Genomic DNA, 23014 nt, shown 5'->3' with positions numbered 1-23014 from the left:
GAAAACTTTGTTCGGCTTCCCGGATGAACGACGACGGTTTTGCTGCTGCTTTCTTCTTGAAGGCGTCGTTTCGGAGAATCCCTATGCTCTTTGTTATAACCGACGACACTCCTTGCAGGGCACACCATCCTCCGTTGTTATTTGCTCTTTTGTCCAAATCCATTGATCTCCTATTTGACAAGGCTTCTCATCACCTTTTCGGCGCTTCACAACAGTGTCTATGTCCCAGGACCCCATCTGAGCTTGTGGCTTGGCATGGGAGTCACCGACTGAGTTGGGTTGTCAAGAGTGGGAGCAGGGCTCCACCTGTGGAGTTGTTGGGATGTTCTGGTTGAGGTGCTAGCTGGACACAATTGCTGGCGATGTAGCATCGTTTGGTGTGGCCTGTGGGTGCCGTTTGGTTGATCGAGAGTGCTGCGTTGTATGCTGTTTGTTGTGTCTGCCGGGTTGTATGCTGCTTAGCCATGCCTATCGTCCGGTTGTTTAGGTGGTTTGGGGTTCCTTTCTTTCTCTCTTTCTGTTGCGCATGAGCTGGGCTTCGCGGGTTGTAATGCAGTGCTTGTTAAAGTTTTCGGGTCCGGTTTTCTTTATAAACTAGGTCACTTTTCTTTTTAATACAATGATGCACAGCTCTTCTGCGTGTTCGAGAAAAGTCCTCTTTCCGGAGTATCTAGAAACAATGTCTGTTCTGAAACTGAGAAGAGTGGCTCGCTCTTCCTCCGCCTAACAACAATTCGATCTATTTTGAAATGGGATTTCAAATCTGTATCCTCAGAATTTAAGTGCACATTTGAACTAAATTGTTAAATTTGTGGTGCACTTTCCCAAAACTGATCATGGTATGTTCACCTCCCACTGTTCAAAATGGTAGCTTTTTAGTCGGACCATAGTCACATAATTCCCGGGTCCAATGTGGTCGAGGAACAGGATTGATGAACACGATACGCTACTTGTGAAAGATTTTGACAAAGCGGGATTAGATTGTTTCCGTGTTCACGGAACAGGCATGACATTCTAGGATGACGAACGCGGCATGGTTCCACATTCCCGTGACTATAAGCCGGACAGTCACTTGCCTGGCCGGGAAATTGAAACGAGAATTAAGGGAAAAAAAGAACTGAAAATTGGAAAATAAGGCAACATGCTTAATTTGGTGTCAACCACATTGTTCGCCAGACATGTTGCATGTTACAGGTAATTGTCCTCATCAGTTTAAGTGGAAGCAATGGATTGAAAGCTGCCTGTGACAAACAGATTTCTCTTCCTGTTTTCTGAACAAATCAATGGCTACTAAAAATACAGACATGTAGACGTTTGCATGGTAATAGAAGCAACTTAAATTTCTCCACTTGAAGCCTTGATGCATTTCTTTTTCTTCAATATTGCACTCTATGTTGTTAATTACCTTTAGTTACTTGATCTCCACAAGTAACTTAGTCTTCAAGTTTATTGTCAATCTTATTGAGTTTTTTCCTTCTCCTTATGAGCATCACCTAGAGCTCATTCATCTTGATGCATTTTCAATCTCCCCATACACCTAGAGCTCATGTATATCTCTCAATACATTACCTATGAAACAACCTACTAACAAACTCAACACTATTGTTAGTCTATAGGTATTATCATTAATTACCAAAACCACACATAAGGGCTAGATACACTTTTAGTACTCCCCTATGATTAGTGATCTAGACGTCCTCAGTGCCGATATCATGGAGTGGGATCCATGGCGTATGTCATGAGTGACCAAAATTGCAATTGGAGGTTTTATCACATCCGCTTGTTTGCGTGACTCAAACTTATGGATAATTAGATACGTCTTGTTGTACATGAATAACATGGAAGTATATTCTCGTGAGTGTGTCCAAAGGCAGTTTGGGCACCGACAGTTGGTGCCAATACCTCCCCACGAGACGCTGGACAGGTGTATGAGTAAGTGTGTTATTGTATGTAGCATTATTACTTTAGGTGATCCATGTTAAGAAATTATAATTGTTTACGTCACGTACAGGAGGAGCGCACAGAGGAGCGGAGGCATGCAGGACTGGTCATCTATGAATGCTGAGCACATAAACTGGTGGACGGAGTTAGCCGCGGTGGATGTTGTCGTTCCTGCTGGAATATACAACGACGGTAGGTACTGGGAGTACCTTTCGTGGTACCGTTCGTGCACGCGTGCCACCTTACTCAGCGGACTTGTAGAACCAGCCCCCAGACCCTTTTCCGAGGATCGTGCCTGCCTTTTTCATGTTGTGGTAAGTGATGCGGTACTTATAACGATTTTCATTGGTTAAACTTCCGTATGACTGATATAGCCCTCATCTTATATAGACTAAAGAGGCGTACGAAATGCATACGTAGGCGAAGCAAGCTTGTGGGGAAGTAAGCGGGTCATCAACGCGGAGGGATCGGAACTCTCTCTGGGACTACATGAGGATGAGAGGGTCTCACTTGCTATCCGCGTTACGTGGTCTAGGTGATTGTACCCTGCGTTCGAGGGGGTACGACCTACCAGCCATGGATCCGTCCCGTGCTTCCCATAGCAGGTGCTCATCCAGTGCCCGTGAGGAACTCGTTTGGGCACAGTCACGAGAGCCATCTTTGGCTGCAAAGCATCATATGTCACGTTCCGGTGCTGCAGCTGAGGAGTGCACGGAGGCTCCAGAGCCTGAGCAGTGTACACTGGGTTCACAACCCTTGCAGTGGACACAACCTCCTCAGACTACAATGACACCTCCACTTGTAGTATCAACTCATCACGAGAACGTCATTGACTGCACGTAGCAAATGCCAAACTCCACCGGAGCACGTGCTACAGGCGTCCACACTTCCGCATGAGGATCCTTTATCATGATACATGTATGGCCGAGTTAGTGGGTCTAGATCGATGGGGTCCCACAGGGAAGGACGATGATGATGATGAGCAAGGGCACATGTGGTACGAGCAATCACATGTCGCTGGGATGAGGGCCACACACCACCAGATGCTTACATCCTTGAGGATTGCGTGCGGCGGCGTCATCGTTGAATAGCCAATACAGTTTTTCAGAGCACTTGTACATGTTCATGACATATGTATTATTCACTTTATTATCGTAGTCATCTCTATTATGTCTTATTCACTGTATTATTAATGTGATTACTTTTAATTATTTAATATTTGTCAAATAATTATGACACATAACTTTATTCATTAATAATTTATTAAGCATTTTTACATATTAATTATGATATTAATACTTGTTTAATGTTTATTAAAGAATCAGGGATGCGTGCTTTGGTGCAGAGCCAGAACGTTGCAGTCAAGGATCAATACATATATGGTGAGATCTTCTAGTACATGTTTTTCATGGACACCTACAACGATCGATATAGCATTAAATACCTCCTTGCAGGTTGTGCGTGAAGGAAAGGATGATCCCTTCAAGAAGAACAACCTAATCCAAGCCATGTCCAAATTGCATGCAAGACCCTTCTGTTCAGAATTGACCGCTCCGCTACTACATGTAACCACCGATGACCTTATGGCCCTCTTGCACGAGCGACGTCAAATGTATCTCAGGGTGTGCGAACTAACTGACCATTCTTTTGTGCTAGGTTTCTCTATGAGGCAAAGAATGATGACGATAATGCGCAATGACGTTCCAGCAATAATACATGAGAAGGTTCAAAGAACACTACAAGAGGACGTTCACGCACCATATCGATATGACGTACAACGAACAAGGAAATATGACATGCTCCTATCGTGATAGCTCAAGATGACGATGAGGACGACGATTTCATACCACAAGGACCCCTCCCTTCAAAGTCTCAATCTCCGGAGGACACTGATGATCCTGAAGATGATGGTGGATTTTCTTCTACCCATCCTCACAACTTCCAATCACCACATCAGAGACCACAACCATCTTACCCTAATAGTCTTGACTGACACAACTGCCATTTTTCTGCTAATTTATATCATCACTTTCCATCGTCATCTTGAGATGATCTAGGTATTCAATAGCAATGCACTGCTCATCTTGAGATCAATGCTACAAGCGAAAATATTGCCACTACTACATTTTAAATTGTGCAAGTTTAAACATAGATAAGTGTTAAGGCTGTCCACAGCTTTTCAGACTACATGGTGAGTTTGAAATTTTGAAATGTACAATTAAATTAGCAAATAATTTACAATTTTGTCAAAAGTTAGCAATTGATAACATTAATGTGCTTAGGATCAAACCATGAGATATGTTCGTACCTATGTTTTGACTCAGCCTTTTAGACACAAAGTGATCACACGACAGAGCTTTAAGCATAAAATAATAACACCTCTATTCTGACTCCTATCTTTAGACACGAAGTGATCACATGATAGAGCTTCAAACATAAAATGACAACACGTCTCTCTCACATCTTTAGACACGAGACAACAGAGGCAACAATGAGACGACGCGACGTGATGCAAGAAAATCCCGACCCACCGTTTCCGACACATGAGGTGTCGACAACGAGGCGACGCGACGTGACGCAAAAGAATCCTGACCCACAGTTTTCGACACACGAGATGCCAAAAAGGCACTGTGGACTGTATTCGGCACCTCATGTGCCAAAAAGCCAAGGCCAGCTTGTTTTTAAGGTGCAGTATGCCAAAAATTCATTTTGGTAAATAAGGTATCGAATACGTATGCTAAAATTTTAAATACAACGATATATTATCTATTTCGGCAAATACGATCGGATACGTTATCTACATTTGGATTTTTGCCCAATTTGTACTTTTGTAGCTTCACCGCCGGACACAAGAAAAGGTTTTAATGAAAGAATGATAAGTGGCTCTAATTTTTCTCCATATCTTTCTGAAAATTTCCTAGAAGCTTTGGCAATAACTAGAGTTCCTTTTTCTTTTCATGACAAATAGCATACGGTCATGTCTGGTTCCTTTCAGTGCTTGGTATGTGACTAGATTCGTCAAGCTTTATGCGCACAAGGCAATCATGTTCCTATGTCAGTGACATCATGCATGGCATGGCATGGGCATGACAAATAAATTAAACAAAAAAGTAGTTTTTTATGAGGCTGTGTTATTGCTCAACACATAACACATCCACCGGTGATCATATGTTTGGTCAGTTAAACACAACGAATTGGATTTTTCATTTAAATCTCTTGCTGGTACACCAAATCATCACTTGTAAAAACTATCAACTAAAGATCGCAACCACAAGTGATGGAAATTTTATTTGTTCATAAGATCATGGCTTGATGATTAGATCTGGTCGCGGGGCTTAAGACAACAAGATCTGCAAGTTTGTAGTTTTCATCCTTGAAACAAGAACTCCTGAATAGGAAGGACCAAAAACTTCCAGCACAAAAGACAATGGAACAAGGAGAAACAATGGAGAGCTCTGCAGGCATAATGGAGAGCTCTGTAGTCTGTACAGCAAAAGACATGCACAAAAGTCCGACATTGTACGATGAAAAACACTGACAATCAAAATTCTCTAGGCAAAGCAGCAGTAGGACATCTACCTAATGTATTCCACAGTATGTAATCTCCAGAAGAAGCCTGTCAATGGGAAAAAAAAATCTCGCATCATCTCAGTTATCAAAAGATCAATATCTCATCAATATAAAAATCGTCCAAGACTAAATATGGAGCTGCTGCGAAAGCAGATCCAATTTCAGTGGATTCACTATGTAATGATTAATGGAACAAAATTGTATAGCTATCAAGATAAAAAAAAGGTACCTGCATTGAGTATTCAGCTGGGGCTTTAACATAAGGGTAAATGTTTACCTGCAGGAGGTCATTAAAGCATCAAAACATGAAGTAAATTTGTGACAGATTTATTTCAATAAAGCATCAGGGAACTTTTGCGTACAAAACACTTCTAATAACACTATACAAGAGTGAAATGTAACTTCAATATCTCTATTCTATCATCTATGCATCAGTACAACATCAACACACTGACAAAATAACTGTTTAAAAGTGGAAAGGCTGATATTTAAGCAGGTAATCTTGAGTAATTAACTTAAAGTGTAACGATGATAAACCTTGACCGTGATATATGATATGGCATAAATATGTAGACAGAAATTCTGCCTGAAACCTCAAACTGAGAAATATCTAATTGCTAAGAATTGAGCTAGTAGCAAAATAACACAATATTTTGATCTGGGTGGCTTGGTTTATTGTGGAGTTTGTGGGCAGGTAGCTGAATAAATCTGTGTGTGCATGACATGGTGAAGCGTGATTACCATTTTGTGACTTAACAAACAACACTGATTATCAACAATGTTTTATTTCGAATATCTAAGCCAATTAATTTATGAATGTAATTGTCTGTCGGATTGTGGATCTAATAATAAGGTTTAGCCACTGAAGAAATTTATTGAAGATATAATGAAGCAAACTCCCTATAGGTGAGTGAGAAAAGTAATGTGTAACTTACAGATCTTGGATCAATTAAAAGGCCAGACAGCGTGCCTCCAATTATCTTAAATGAAACCTAGAAAAATGCTTCATAATCAATCAACAGAGTAGAAAAGAAGCCTAAGAAAAACTAACATGCATGCCCATGCAAAACATAGACAAAAGAATCTAAGCAATAGTCTTTGGGCAGTAGAAAACTTCATGAATGAGTAAAAGAATGAACAGGTGCCGCATGCCCCAACTGATACCACCAATATAGATGGTATAAACTAAAAGCATATCACGAAAAACTGCTTCCCAGTTATAATATCTGTTTTGGGCATAGATAATATATGAAGAAATAATACAAAAGTCAAATGTTTCACAGACCTATATAAACTAACATAATAGCTGAAACTTACCAAGCTGAAAAGAAAATATGACAAAGGTTATCAAGCATCCCATTAATTCATGACCAGATACGGTAATTATTGATGATCTAATGTTAAAAAAAAAAAGAATGTGACAAGAAGGCTTCTCGAGCTTTCCTAGTACACCGTTTGGTAGAGACATACCTTGGCATAATTATATGCTTGCCAAGACAATGGCTCTTCTAAGTCAACTGCCTGAAGATCCTTATTCATTTTTTCCATGATGTAGTCATCCAAGTTAGCTGCATTCTTAACATTATCTTGCTCACTGTCACTATCTTCAGCATATACGGTGCTTGAAACTGAGCGATATGATGAATTTGCTCTCTGTGTTGTTCTAGGAACAAATCTAACAGTACCAGGAAAGGTAGCCTCAATGCTCCTACCACTGAGCCCCCGGCCGCTTGAAACAATTCTCCATTCAATTGAATGCTCTGTCATCGAAACTGTCCCAATTGATGGATTTCCATCATATGACGCAACTCTTCTTTGAGGGAATGGCATTGTAATCATGCAAAATTCCATAATGAAGGGAGATTTGTACCCCTCCATCAATTTCAGCTTGAATAGAAAAGCACCTTCATTCTCAGAAACCATAGACAGCTGGTAGAACCCTTTAACAGGAGGATCAATGTTGCATGGTGCTTGATAATGCATCAAAACAAAATTTCCTAATGGTGGCTGAAAAACCAGGGTCTGTTTATTATTAGTGGGCTCTGAAGCTTGAACACAGTGATGGAATGATGACACCTCGACATGAGCAGCTTTTAACCCAGTCAGTGGCAAAGAAACATCAGGTAGTCCTTCTAGTTCAGCCCTACAGGTCACTTGTCCTGAAACAGAAAGGAAATCTGGCACATCATCACGGTCATACAGTGCAGCATTTATAGTCTCCAGGCTAGAAAAGAGAATTCTTTGTCTCCCTTTGTACAGGTAGGGCTTCCAGGCTGGTTGCTTCTGGTCTGTCGGTAGAGGATCAGCTGAAACTCCAGTTGCTCTAATCGAAGTAACATTGGCATAATTAAGATCCTGAGGTGTGCCTGCAGAAACTTTTTATTAGCTAAGTTGGCTCATCAGAGTATAGATCCATGAAGAAGCTTTATGAGAAAACAATGTGAAGTGTATACTCCATGATAGTAGGCTCTGTCGATACTAACCAAAAGGCATGGAACCGATGATAAAGTTCCGCAGTAAATCCTTGTCAAAAGGTCTTACACCACCTTTTAAAGACTCGGATTGAGCAGCACCCGCAGGCGAGGAGACTGATGCAGTTGGTGCTGCAACAGGCGCAGCAATAGGTTTTGGTCGCGCTGAAATACCTATACTTCCAGTCAAGGAATCCAAGAGTCCACTAACAGAGGGCCCAGAACTAACAATCACCTCAGGTTCAGCAATATCACCAGTAATTATGTCCCCAATAACATGCGCAACCATAAAGGCCCTATCATTAAACATGAGGTGTAAGCATGCAAGCTAATTAGGTTGTTTGTTGAACTACATCAGGTGTTCATAAAATGAACATAATCGTTGATCCGTTGCTGAAGATGTATGTCACAAACATTTGCATATATTCAATGAAAGTGGTGATGGAGCTGGCATTGAAGAAAATGAAACTCAGAATCAAATGATCACACAATCATAATAGGTACGCAAACTTACATTACCCTGTTATGCATGGAAGATTGAGCAGGATGGAGGAAAGATTCCCATTCTCCTTGGCTGAACTCCCACAATCAGACCTTTTGAAGAGATTCTCGTACGCTCTAAACGACTGAGGATCCACCAGAGGCAACACAAGGACATAATACCCTCCACGCTTCTGCAGAACCACAGGCCACAGCATGAAGCCATCCCCTTCCTCTTTATCGATGCTGAGCGACACAACATGGCGAGTAACCGGATCGTCAACCCAGGAATCTGATCCCACAGATGATAATCTTGTGAGAATACCAGAACCACGTGCAGTGCCTTCCCTGCAGAGTGACAATTATATATCAAATATGTATCGCATCTATTACCACCTCCTACAGCATTACTGCATTATGCGACCGCAAACCACAGCACAGGCTTATAGTTTTAGTGAATGAACTTTGATCAACTAATCGCAATTCTTACGAGCACTGTACTTTTAATTTTTATTTGTTTGCTGCTATACATGTACAAGGAGCTTCAGTTTCTGGTGTTTTCAGACAAAGCAGCATTGTTGTATGCCTGTATCATTCTGTTGCTGCCATATAATCTGAATCATATCCTGACACCCAATTCACTTGTACTCACGAGTAATCTTGCAACTGATTTCACACATCCATCACACTGCAATTGGTAAGCTAATCCAAGAACCAAGAAACCGACGTCGAACCTTCTCCTGCGCTCGGCGAAGGCGGCAGCGACCTCGTGGTCGGCCGGCAGCGGCGGCGTCCACGCCCCTCTCCCGCCTTCTCCGTCGCCCTCCACCTCCCACGCGGCGCGCCACCGCTTCTCTACCACCGCGAACCGCCTCGTGAAATGAATAAAAGGTGAGGTCGCGAGGTCAGAAGGCCGGGCCAAATATTGACGCGGAAAAAGCTCCGGGTGGGAAGGCACCTGGAGAAGGCCACGGTGTCGTGCGGCGTGAGGATCCAGATGGCGCGGACGCTGCACCCGCCGCCGCCGCCGCCGCCAGACATCGAGGCTCGCCCGGGCAATGGATGGGCAGGAGGAGATGCCGTGACGACGCCGATGCTCCGTGTTGCGGGACGGACGAGGAAGACGACTTTGATGCTGAGGCATCCGGCCCATGAGGCCCATATGTGAGCCTACTGCCTCCTGGGCTCCGACGCTCCCGGGGTTTTTTTTTTTATTATTACACTATTGTGCATTTGCAAACTGGGAGCGATGAGCTTGCTTCCAGGTTATGAACCCTATATATTGTGATTTTTCTGTCTCAGTACTAAACTACTAGTTGTGACAGTAGACTGCAGACACTGACCAGATGCCAACGGCATGTGTGAACGTGGTGTCCGTGATAAAACAGTTAGTGACTTCTTAGGATTTTTTAGTTTTTCTCTACATTATTGTTGAACTAGGGCTACGATTGTTTCAGTTTATTGTTGTTTTTTATTTCTCATAACCTAAAAGCTGAAAAGCTGACTTCTAATAAAATGAACTAAAAATTCATAGACTGATTGAGAGTAATTTTTTTTTAATTTTTGGTGTGCTAAAAACTTAAAAAAAATTCTCGTAAAAACCAACGGCTAAAAAGCTTAAAGCCATAAGCAGCTTTCAGTAAACACCGTTTTTCAACAAAAACCCATAAATTTTAACTGTATCAAACAAGACCTAAAATAGCAATAAGATTTTTCTGTGTGGTTGTTTAAAACCGACTCCCTGGACTAATTAAAATATGTCACTAGGAATTGTGCTGCTACCATTGGTGAATTGTGCCGTAAGGATAGCTGGGTTCAATTAGTGATATAAATGTTTTCAGTCCATTTTCACAATGGGGTGGTGGCGTAGTTGGCTAGCGCTCGTAGGTTCAAGGTTTCAGTCCTGAAAGTGCATTTAGACCTTTAAGTGAGTTTTGATAATAATAATAAAATAATTAAAGGATTAATGAGTTTTTATGAAATATGGACATGTGTAATTCAATTCAGTGAGAATACTAATGCGGCACATGTATTGTATAGTTTTAAATTTATTTATCTTTTAAAATGGAGTTTAGAATACCGTACTATAAAGAGGTATACGAAATCTACTTCTTTGCGTAGAAATAGTGCTCAAAAGATATAATAACCCATGAGAGACACCTCAAACACTTTTTTTTTTCATCTAGTTTTACCCTTATGTTGTAAAAGTGTGCAAATACGGAGTGTCCGTATTTTTGCGGAGTTTGGGGTATGCGGAAGGTCCGCATTTTTTGCGGAGTCTCCGTATTTTTACGGATAGTCCGCATTCTGACAGTTATAACGGCTAGTTTTTGGAAGATGGGTATACGTACCTTATCACTTCCCCTTTTGCTGGCTGCTGCTTTACTCGAAAAGCTGGTCAACTTTAGAGCCAAAAGAACTCTCTCCCACCTTGCTTTAGCTTGAGATTTGCAAAGTTTTGAGAGTTGGTTTGGGGGAGAGAGAGTTAGTGCTAGAGAGAACAACTCCAATCTTTGAGCACTAGTTTTCTTCATCAAGCCGGTGGTTTGTGTTTATTACTCTTGGTGAGTCGTCCACATAGACAGCTAGGCGTTGCCCGTCGAGCTCCTAATTTTGTGGTGAGCCCGAGACGTTTGTTTTACCCCTACGAATTGAGTAAGTAACCCTAGTTTAATCTTTGTGATCGCTTGGGTGAGGAAAGGGCTGGAAGAGACCTAGCTATTTGTGAACTCCTCAACCGAGATGTAGGCACTTCTTTGTGGAGTGATCGAATTTCGGTGAACAAATCATTGTGTCTTACTTGTCATTCTATTTTTGTTTCATAATCTTGTATCCATTGATTCTTAGAGTTTCAACCCGATCTATCTCTTTATAAGGTTTGAGCTGCAGGTATCTGAAGAAAAATGTTGGAATACATTCTCTGGTGCTTAGTAACTCGTGTACTTGATTCAAGCTGTTGTTACATAGGCACATTTTCAAATTTTCCAGAAATATTCGAAGTGTCCGCATATTTCTGTGGAACCTCCGCACATTTGCGGAGAGTCCGCAAAAATCTACGGAGATTCTGCATTTTGCTGATCCGCTACATTTTAGTTTGTAAAAACTTTAGGTTCCGCCTATTCAGCCCCTCAAGGCGACATCAGATTCTTTTCAAACCCTCGTCCAGCAATGATTAAAATGCTCCGGTGGCAATTTGGGTTGCCACATGCATTGTTGCATCAAAAAGCCGTTGCAACATCTTGAATCATGTATCGCAACATCTCAAAAAAGAAGAGGCTAATTCCAACCAAATCAGCTGTTGGGCATTGTTGCATCAAAAAGCCATTGCAACATCTTGAATCATGTATCGCAACATCTCAAAACACTTGATGCAACATTAAAAAAAGACCTAATCCAACCAACATGTTGCAACAAGTTGCAATATCCCAAATTATCTATTGCAATATCAAAAAATTTGTTGCAACACCCTAGGCTACATCCAAAAAATGATATCAATCTCTATCTCCATCTCCATTTCCGTGTAACAAACCAAATCCATTTTGGGGATAGCAAAAAAAAGTTACTGCAACATAAAAAATGCCATCATAACAATTAAATTCATTGTAGGAACATCTAGAGGCTACTGTAACATCAAGAAAAAAATCATTGCAGCATATCAACTTACCTGTTACAATATCCATATCAATCCAATCGCTGCATGGCATACTCAAATCTATGGGGAGAGGAAATGGAAGCAGGATGTCTTCTGCATTCATTGATTCACTGAAGAAGAATCTAGAACAGAGAGAGAGATGGAGGAGAGAGATAGAAGCTTTTGGAGCACAGAGAGGGAGGGTTAATCCAATCTTTATCCTCAGTCGTGGCTAGCAAGCTCGGTTCATCGAGGAATTATTGGGAATGGATTTGGGGGTAGATGGTTCCTCTGATCACCCTGTGACGTGGTCGCTGACATGTGGGACCCACTGAGAGTTGTCCCACATGTCAGTGACCATGTCACTGTGACTTTACGATCTCCTTCCGGAGTTGGGGAGGGGGGTTGGTGGATCTTGATTTTTGGGGGCATGGGATAGTGAGGCACTTGGTTCCTACATTCAACATTGGAGAGGGAAGGAGAGAAAGAATGGGAAGCAGTAGCACATGCGTACTCAAGTGGAAAGGATAAAGCCAACACATGGGTGGATGAAGCCGCTTTTCTGTCACATCCTAAAATGTTAATTACGTAATTATGCATGCATAATCATCATCGCATGTGCTTACACGTGTTTGTCTATCAAAAACTAGTTACACATGTTTCAAATACCTTGGGGTGGTTTAGAGCACTTTGGAGAATCCCTAAATACTTTGGAGAAAGAAAAGAATAGGAGGAGGATGAGGGGAGACTTAGGAAAATTTCAGCAAAAGAACCCCCTCGCGGTCTGACTGAAGTCACCTGCGGTCTGACCGCCAGGTGCGCTACCATGTGGGCTGCCATGTGGTTTTCCCGCAGTCTAATTACCAGCACACAGAGGCTCGGGTTAAGTAGATCGATCACTTTCTTTTGGTCTCTCCCTCTCACTTTTCTCTCACTCTCCCTCTCTTCACTCGACCCTAGAGAGAGAAAGAGAGGTCTGTTCGTCGCGTTCGGAGGCCAAAGATCGGAGGTGGGAACTCTCACGAGCTTCCCGGAGGACTTCCCCAAGTTTCTCCTCTTCTCCCTCGCTGGAGACCAGTTCATCGACCTCAAGCTCATCAACCTCTCCGGGAGCCAATCTGTGAATCGGAGCCTCCCCGAAGCATTCCAATCCAATAGAAAGCTTTCATAAGCTGAGGTGAGCTATCCCCTACCGTTTCCCTATTTTTTCCGAGCTCGATTCGACCCTCATCTCATTTAGGCCCAAGTTCAACCTAGCCTAGAACCAATCCATGGGGTACTTTGAATTTAGCTTGGTGAATGATGTCCAAATTACTTTAGGAACACTCCACTAGTCCCATATAGCATTTTGGTACCCTTCGTTGTCGAAGGTTTCATCGGAGTCCTCGCCAGTGACCCCGCAAAGGCGGTGCCGGCAAGGTCTGGCGGTCTGACCACCACTAGGGCTGGTCTGACTACCAGTTGGGACCGGAGAATCTGAGTTGAAAACTTATATAGGAGTCTGACCACCACTAGGGCCAATCTGACCGTTGGTGGGCGGTCTGACCACCACCATGCCTACGGTCAGACCGCCAGAGGCCAAAACTCTCTGCTGGCCATCGGTCAGATTGCCACCTCTACGTCGGTCTGATCGCCAGACTGGTAAGGCTAGGTATACTTAGGCTACCTTATCTAGGGTTTCAAACTTCGAAACCCTAATTACTTAGCGGTCCTTTGCAAATGTTTTTGAAACACGGCACTCCATTATACTTTAAGCATGCATCATTTACACGTTTTTCCATCGTTCATTTGTTTGTGCAATGCATTTTGATTCGTTTAGAGGGTGTTGTGCCGACGGTCCAAGCGAGTGAAGATGACGCCAATCTCCCGAAGTTTTGTGAGGGTTGTGCGGGAAGTATTAGGCAAACCCCAGAGCAGTAAGGCAAGCATCTAAGCATATTGCACCCTTTGATTTGAATTGTGAAGTCTAAAATTGATAAACTATGCTTTATGTAAGAACCTATGCGATGCATTGTCCTACCTTGGGTATTTGATAATCCATATCCTTGTAGCCTTGATAACATTGTTGATGTTTAACTTGAAAGTTATTCGAAATGCTTAGCAATGCATAGGTCCTCGATAGAAGTCGAGCGATGGTGCAACCATTGTTCGTGAACTTAGAGCTTACTTATCGTTCATGAATATTGATCATAATGTCAATGGTGGGATGAGATGTGAGGATAAGAGGAGATGTGAGCGGTGTTAGGGGTGTCTTCTGCCCCGGAAGAGTTCCTCGGGGTAGTTCGGGAGAGGAGCCCGAGCACCATAGATCGCTTTTGCATCGATTAAGCACCGTCAGTTGGTGCAATTGACTTTAACACTTTCCGTACTCACTACATGTCGCATATGGGAACGATAAGCCGAATACCTTTGTAGCTGTGGCCTTTTGGCATGCGAGTCGATAGTGTGAGCGGGCGGGCTTGTTGAGGTATTCAGTTTGCTCCGGGAGTAGTTCTGGATGACCCTCGCACCTATCGGTGCATGATCAAATAGTTGGAGCTTATTGGGAAAGGTTGACACGAGTACCCCTCATGTGGGCCTGTGTGGACACATGAGCTGTATGGCCCTTGTATCGTGTAGGTAAAGGAGTACCCCTGCAAGGTGTAAAAACAATTCGAATTGTTGTGCTCTCGGTCATGAGCATGCTTCTGTCTATTTGTATCGGCCGTAGAGTTACGAATGTGGGATGGTGGTATGGATGGTATGTTGGGTAATATTGATGACTGGCTATTGATGTATTACTATAGTTCCATTTACATTTATGTGCAGGTTAGTAGTTGCAGGTTTGGAAGGGTATGTTGATTATGTTTAGATGCTCACACATATGTGTCTAGGTTGCGGGTGCATATGTTTTAATCAACCTTGTGGTATTTTCCTTGCTAATGACTCAATGCATAATCCTTGGAGTAGGGTTATTTATATGTACCCTATATGGATTAAGTCTTGCGAGTACCTTTGTACTCAGCTGCTCTACAGGTTTTGCAGGTGAGGAAGAGGCGGTGTTTGGCTACTTCACGCCCGCCAATACTAGCGGCAGGAATGAGTAGGCAACTACTCGGAGGTCGCACTTTTGGGGTGAAACCTAAGGGCATATGGTTTCACCCATCTTTTGTTGTCTTTAGCTTTTGTTTTTGCTGCGTAGTTTCTCTTTTGGCTAGGAGTTGATCAGTTTAAGTATCCTCCTAGATCCCTTTTGTTGTAAATTGTTAAACTTGTAAATAGTTAAGAACTTGTAATATGATTTAATTACTCACTCTTTATTAAGTTTGGTTATGATTGCTTATGTTGGAAAGACATGTGTTTCGATCTTGTGCACAAAACACGTGTCGGGACTATCAAGATGATATTCTGGTTAATCGTTGAAGTCGTGATTATGTAATTGATTGACTTGGTGATTAACTAGAATATTATTTGGATGATTCTCCCACATTTTCATGCATGTGATGCGTGGTGTGGAGCGAGGCGTCCAATATTTGGCTCATGCCAGATGCCCAGTGCAGAGCATTATCACAATAGGAACGGGAGACTATACTCCACTCCCAGCGAACTTGACGCTCTAGAAAACGTTGGCCTCGATCGGGGGACCATACCCCCACCTCTATTGCGTCGTCTACCCACCACACAAAACTTATTATTTCATAGCTCATTCTTATCCCTCCGAAACAAAAAAGCCGCATCATCTTTCTCTCATAAAAACCACCATTGTATAACCATTCATCAACAGATGTAGCTTCCCAAATTGGGGAAAATGCAATCCAATCCCCGTAGAAGTAGGAATAATCTCTCTCTCTCTCTCTCTCTCTCTCTCTCTCTCTCTCTCTCTCTCTCTCTCTCTCTCTCTCTTTCAAACCAGCATTAGCTAGTAGGTTGCTACCTGCATGTCATGGTGGAAAGCAACGAGGCATTGCAGAATGTGTTGCAGTTAGGCGGGGAGAAGGAGTTTGACGATGGGGCTGGATAGGCGGCACGGTGCCACAGCCAGCAGCTGAGGGAGTTGGACAATTCACTGGTTGTGCCACCATTGCTTGGCGTAGTCCCCTCTGGCCTTGTTGTTACACACTGAGATTTTAGCATTTAGAGGATAGCAAAATTCACTACTTTTAAAAAATCATAATTAATTAGAGCCACCTTAAAATCCAGAAAGTATATATTTAATATAAGTGTATATATATATACATGTTATAAATATGGATTTCTATATTTAACTATTCATGGATATATATATATATATATATATATATATATATATATATATATATATATATATATACACACCTGTGTATATATATTTATGAATGACCAAATATACATACCGCATATACATAAGTGTATGTATGCATGCATTTATATTCATTAATTTAATTCACTAATTGAAGCTAAAATTCAAATTAAGCATGGTTGCTCTATTACTCTCATCTTGTTGCTTACCACTTTAATTTGAAAATTTTGGCTCTCTAACTTGCCTCATGCTTTCATTTGTTAAGGATGTCTATGGGTACATTCTTGCATCTTGGTGTTTATTTAAGGAGTTGCATATTATCTATACCTCGTTCTGATGTCCATATTGTACATCACTGTAATTGGTCCTCTCTATCTCAAATTCATGTTTTTCTATCATATGGTGCAGTGGCGAATCAACGAGACAAGGGAAAGACTCGACGAAAGTGCAACATTAATTGTCAATGCATAAACCGCTGCCATATGTCTTTTGCTTAGGCTCATATTGGAATTCACATTTGGAAATGACAGCTATTTATATGCAATAGGGAGTAGCTAACTTTCGCGAACCATATGACGATTATTTAGCTCTATTATGCCCTATGTGTAATGACTTAAGACTTGTTTAGCTTAATGCTTTAGTTTATATATGACCATGTTGTAAGGTTAATCACTAGTAATTGAATCATGCCTAATGTTGCTTGTTGATTAATTGCATGCTTGCTAAAATTGTGGGAAATTGTTGAAATGTGAGCAACATGTTGATTAAGGTCATGATCATCTTCATGTCTCTCATTGAACGTGCATATCTATTATATTGGAATGATTCTTCCATATGCATATATGTCATTATATTCATCCCCTTGCTGTCAATAATTCATTTTATATATCCCATTTCTTATCAAGTCATCGTCGTCACTAACCTTGATTGACGACAGGATGAGAACTCACAACAACCCTGGGAGCGACAACCTGGAAGCCTCAAGTGACCAGGATCCACCCCCACTGCCGGCCATAGCGGAGGTGTTGATGAGGATTGAACAAAATAGCCAAGTTCAAACATAACTCTTTCAAGCTCTTGTTCAAAACATAGCTCCTTGTGGCAGAGGTGGAGCCGATCGTCATGATGACTATGACTTTTTCGTACTCATCCGCCTACTTTCACTCGCGTTGAGGATACTCTTGATGTGGATGATTGGCTTCACACCATTGAGTAAAAGCTCGTTCTCATCCAGTGCGGGGATCATGAGAAGGCCCTCTATTCCACCCATCAACTTCAAGGCACGACCAATGTATGGTGGATGAACTTTCTCACCATGCAAACCACTTATCATTGCATCACATGGGCGGAGTTCCGTGAAGCTTTCCGCACCTACCTTATCCCTAAGGGTGTGATGGACATCAAGAGGTAGGAATTCCTCGATATCAAGCAAAGGGGCAACTCTGTGACAGACTACAGGTGTGTGTTAAACTATTTGGCTCAATACGCGGCTGAGCAAGTCAACAACAACGAGACATGAATGGGATCTCAACCAAGATGCAAGAGAAGCTTGAGGCCCTTGAGTTCACCGATTTTAACAAATTGGTGAGCAAAACTATCATTGTGGAATACAAAATGAAGAACCACTAAGAAGAAAAGAAGCACAAAATACTTGCTCAATCTCTAGTGGGCGGTAGCTCACAATGTCCATGCATGGGGTTTCCTACTCCACCCCGTGCACCAGCTTCGGCTCCTTTGCGGACTAAGTGGATGGTTCGACATCCTCCTCATTATCAAGGACAACCTCAAAGGCCCACCGAAAATCAAGGTGTCGACGATTGGTGAACCACCAATCTTATGAATTTGTAGAATATATGGGGGATACTTCGAGTAGACGAATCAAAGGAGCACACACATAGTGTTTTTTTATACAGGTTTAGACCTCCCTTAGGATAATAACCCTACGTCCTGTTTGTTCTGTATTGCTCTGAGCTTGTTACAAGAGGGTGTGTGGCTAGCCTAGATGTATCTATCCTAGTCGACAACTTCCTTGCTCAGCTTTAGGGGTCTTTTGGCTTCTAATGGTTTGTTCAACTTGTAATGACTTCCCTGTTTATGAGATACCCTGGGTTCCTACGGGCGGTTTCCTTTCATCCAAGAATCCACTTCCTGGAGATTGAAATATGCCCTGAGAATTATGGAAAACCATGATGTACCCAGATATGATAATTATCCTGTAGTCATCGTTAAACCCCCCACCAGTACGTGAAATGAGGTTTCAACGGGTCAAGTACTTGGCCAGCAAAGATAAGCATTTTGTCCAACTGCTTCATTGAGTAAGACTCAGTTTTCTAATTAGGATAATACGTCTAACTGGGTTCTCTGGGTTCTCAGATGATCTATTCGGGGTTCTGAACGCCTCCGAATTCTTCAGCGAGTCCTTGAGAAGGTGTTCCATCCGAGTAGAATTTTCGATTAGCTTGAAAATATCACCCTGTCCTTGCAAAAGTACAGGGGGATAAGACTCATCGCTGGATGATAAAGCTTTGTCGTGGGAGGCGGCCATGGTGTTGTGTTCCTCGATCTTCTTCTTCTTGCTGACCTTGTCCGACTTCTTGTCAGAATCGCGCTTCTCAGCCAACTCAGAGCCCTCAGCCTCCTTGCTTGCCTGAGGGTGCTGGTCCCCTCTATTTATCGACTGGTTTCAAGAGATGGCCTCTTCGGCTGTCGTGCAGCGGTCGGACAACTCGAACAGTTCTCGAACATCTTGGGGAGGTCGCATTGCCATATTTTCAATCAGCCTTCGATCTCTCACGCCTTGTCGAAAGGTGTGGATGATCGAGGGATCGGTAATCTCCAGGATGCTGCTCCTCATGATGTTGAATGTTTTGATAAACTCCCAAAGTGACTCTTTAGAGTCTTGTTGGAGGTGATGAAGGTCGTCCTCCTTCCCTGAACATTTGTAAGTTCCCTGAAAATTAGCGCAGAAGACATCGTAGAGTTGCCCCCAAGAGTTAATCGAGTCAGGAGGCAGATTGGTCAACTACGAACGGGTCGACCCCTCCAGAGCTATGAGGAGGTAATTGGCCATGACCTGTTCATCACCACCAGTGGCTAGGATAGCTATAGAATAGATTGAGGGAAATTCCAGAGGGTTAGTACTTATGATGTATTTCTCTATTGAACCAGGTCAGAATCTACACAGGCAGCGCACAGATCAGAGCTGGTGAGTGAAAGCCCGACAACCGGTAAGCACATTATTTCTCTGACCATAGTATTCCCGCCCTCTGTAGTCTAGTCGAGTCCAGACGCCGACACCTGGTGGGGTCTTGACGAAGGTTCTCCATGCCCTCATGTCCTGCTGTGAGCTTCGTACCACGCGCTATCCCTCAAGTTTTCTATAGGGACTTTACAAGGAGGGTCCTATCGGAGGGGAGTCCTCTCTGGTGCATGCCTCAAAGCATCTTCTGGGGTGGCTCTGTGTGGCTAACTGACTCGAGGGGTATTGCTCTTTTTAGGAGCAAAACTCTTGACCACCCGCTAAGCTCCGTAGAAGCACCCAACCATCTCCTACATCCAATTAGCATTGACTGGGTCATTCAACCCTCCCTGTGGGACAGAGTTAAGAAGGATCTTGGCCCACTTCAGCAGCTGTGTTGTTCAGGACGTGGGAATTGGGGAGCGCACCAAAGAGGTTTCAGGGGGCAATGGGGTCATGACACCTTGACCCGCGGTGTGACCAACATCCATGAGAGGATCTGCTGGGCAAGCTAGAGCAACTAGACGGTCATCTCATTAGGAAGGAGTTGTGTTGTTCTCTCCTGTAGGAGTAATCAGGACTTCCTTCATAGCTGGGTTGTGGAGGACATTGAAGTTCTCCCCGTTTCCTTGATCTCTAACTTCGAGGTTGTTAACCGCAAGATACTCCTACTCGTCGTCAGATGAGTCTGAGGAAGACACATCAAACTCAGTAAACTGGGGATTATCTTCTGGGATGTTCTCACCGAAGCCCTCGATTCCTTGGTAACTCTCATTGCCGATAGTAGGGACATATGGAGAGGTCGGTTCACTCGATCTCTCGATGCGATCTATTGGGATACCACATTAGCCGACCAACTTGAAAGTCGATTCGCCGTAGATTACCTTTGGAGATCGGCTGATCTCCGGTAATTTCTTTGGCATGGTGTAGATGTTGGGGCCGAAATTGCTGAAGGATCCAAAATCCGAATCTGCCATGTCCGGGAGGAACGATATCTTCTGATGTTGACTACTTTGCTCGTATCCCCACGGACGGTGCCAACTGTTGAGGATTTGTACAAGACTGCCTATTATTTTATGATGTGGAAAATAGGGATACCTGTGTAACTGTCAGAAGTATATGGAAATAGAGACACATAGTTTATATAGGTTCATGCCCCCGAGTTAGGTAAAAACCTTATGTCCTATCTTGCATTGATTATTCTTGTATCACAGAGTACAATGATGAAGTATGGGGGTGTCTAGCCCTAACAACTAGGCGAATTTGGTTGTGTCTTGGAGGGTTTCGCAACTTTGGAGATCTGAAGGTGCGAGTTGCTTATCAACATCGTCTTCCTCCTCCTACTCCTCCTCCTCCTCTTCTTCTTCCAAGATATGGAGCCTCTTCAGCTTCGGCTCGACGATGAAGTAGTCCCAAACTTCGTCATTAGAGGGGGACCTCGCCGATCTAGAGTCCTAGGACTGTGCCTCATCCGAGCTCTTTGGTGGCGCCGAAGCCTCATCGTCAGACGAAGGTGTGGGGGTGGATGGTGTGGCCGAAGATGGTGGTGGCAGAGGTGGCGATGGAGTGGACAGAGCCGAAGATGGTGGTGGAGTTTCCATCGCACGTGGTGGCAGCAACGGTGGAAGGGAGAGGGCGGAAGAGAGACAAGGGGGGGGGGGAGAGAGAGAGAGAGAGAGAGAGAGAGAGAGAGAGAGAGAGAGAGAGAGAGAGAGAGCGAGAGTGAGCTGAGCGATTGGCACTGAAGAGTTAAATTTAAAGACTTTCGGGCAAAGCCGAGCAGGCTGGGGCTAGAAACCATACGGTTTTAGGCTATCACTGACAGTTCATAATTACAACTGGTAGTGATAGCCATTATCACTGCCGATTATTAATGACATATCTTTTTATAAGCTGGTATCACTGTCGGTTCTATCTACGCACCGACAGTGATAAGTTGATTATCACTGCTGGTTTGTACAAACCGGCAGTGATATATCGGGGCCAGTTCATAACAAGAACTGGCAGTGATAATCACTATCACTGCTTGTTCTTGTTGGGTCGGCTTTTTATTTTCCTCTTGAGCTTATGAACCAGCAATGATAAATTATCATTGCCGTTTATAACAGTACCGACAATGATAATAGGGCACGGATGACCCTTTATGTAGTAGTGTGTAATCTAATCATTTTATTGGACTCCCAAATATCTAGGATTCCTTACCGAATAAGAGATAACTTCCCTATTCGGTACAATTAGCTTTCTTGTATTTTATCTCTATACCTTACTTCGTGGTGGTTGCGATCAGCTCCGTATCGAGTAAGATAGAGACGATCCTCATATACCCCATTTCAGGTATACAGAATATAAGGAATATATAATATTAATTATATATCCTCGTCAACGGTCATGGATGACACATGGTTTAGTCTTAATGATTAGCTCAATGGTTTGGTGTGTGAGTGAATAGTGTGCCTGTGTTTCAGAAAGTGCAGGCTATGTGCCTTGAGTTGGTGAGGACTGGGAGTCCACCAACTATAAAACTTGAGAATTAGCATGATAGGTGAATTTCCCGTAGGGTAGTCTTAATGATTAGCTCAATGGTTTGGTGTGTGAGTGAATAGTGTGCCTGTGTTTCAGAAAGTGCAGGCTATGTGCCTTGAGTTGGTGAGGACTGGGAGTCCACCAACTATAAAACTTGAGAATTAGCATGATAGGTGAATTTCTCATAGGGCCAACAACCCTATAATCTCAACTTAACTGTGCTTTCTCAAACCTGCTTTGAAATAGTCTTTGCAAACTAAACTCCTGCATCAAAATTAGCTTTCCGCCAAAATCTAAAGATCTATAGCCTTATCCTTGTTGTACCCCACATATATCTATTTATTCCTTGATGTAAGACTTGTTGAGTACTTTATATACTAACTCTTGTTTTATTGGATTTTGATAAAGACTCGGAGATCAACTACGATGATGTTGGCAATGAAGAATAAGAAAATTAGGTTTTGTCCACACCCAAGTTGCATATAGGGCTTGGGTCTGCCCGTTATGTTTCCGCTGTAATGTGAAACTTTATTAAGCTGGAAAGAGTTGTGTTTGACTCTGTGCTGAATGTATTATTTAACACTTTAATTCAGGTATTATATTCGAACTATGCTGTGATGGAAAATCTGTGTATTAACTTAGTGGTCAGGAACTGATGTAAGATGCACAGTAGGCCCTAGAGGTGTGGTCCGACATGATATGTCGGAACACATGATGAGTTTTGATTGTGGTGTTGTCACAGCTGCAAACGCAGCCGCCACGTCCAACTGAGTCAACATGAGTAAACCAAACCAAGTGTGACAGTGCTACCATTCCATTGCAATCGTAAGGTTGTGTCCATGACATTCCGAAGCTCATGTCAAAACTTAAACCGCCTTGTTAGCAGATGTGAAAACTAGATT

The 23014-nt window shown here is 42.8% G+C and overlaps 1 protein-coding gene across 1 annotated transcript; it reads right to left on the bottom strand.

The window, feature by feature from the left end:
• Positions 1 to 5292: 5292 nt before the first annotated feature.
• Positions 5293 to 9582, bottom strand: LOC133904914 (AP-5 complex subunit mu). The gene is made up of 8 exons (XM_062346560.1): positions 9421 to 9582; positions 9197 to 9334; positions 8502 to 8810; positions 7995 to 8278; positions 6982 to 7877; positions 6447 to 6503; positions 5741 to 5788; positions 5293 to 5557 (listed from the first exon to the last, which is right to left on the bottom strand). The coding sequence occupies exons 1-8, from the start codon at positions 9501 to 9503 to the stop codon at positions 5483 to 5485; spliced, it is 1890 nt and encodes a 629-aa protein (XP_062202544.1). The 5' UTR covers positions 9504 to 9582; the 3' UTR covers positions 5293 to 5482.
• Between the last annotated feature and the right edge of the window lie 13432 nt (positions 9583 to 23014).

This window comes from Phragmites australis, chromosome 22, assembly GCF_958298935.1.
Source record: "Phragmites australis chromosome 22, lpPhrAust1.1, whole genome shotgun sequence".
Lineage (NCBI taxonomy): Eukaryota > Viridiplantae > Streptophyta > Magnoliopsida > Poales > Poaceae > Phragmites > Phragmites australis.
The sequence above is the reverse complement of the archived record's forward strand: the minus strand, read 5'-3'. Positions and strand labels throughout refer to the sequence as shown.

Bases quoted from the DNA above. Each gene is read 5' to 3' on its own strand.
- LOC133904914 (XM_062346560.1), bottom strand. From the start codon at position 9,503: ATGTCTGGCGGCGGCGGCGGCGGCGGGTGCAGCGTCCGCGCCATCTGG. The intron at 9,335-9,420 runs GTGCCTTCCCAC...TCATTTCACGAG, and splicing joins GACACCGTGGCCTTCTCCAG to GCGGTTCGCGGTGGTAGAGA. The intron at 5,789-6,446 runs GTAAGTTACACA...GACCTCCTGCAG, and splicing joins TTTTAATTGATCCAAGATCT to GTAAACATTTACCCTTATGT.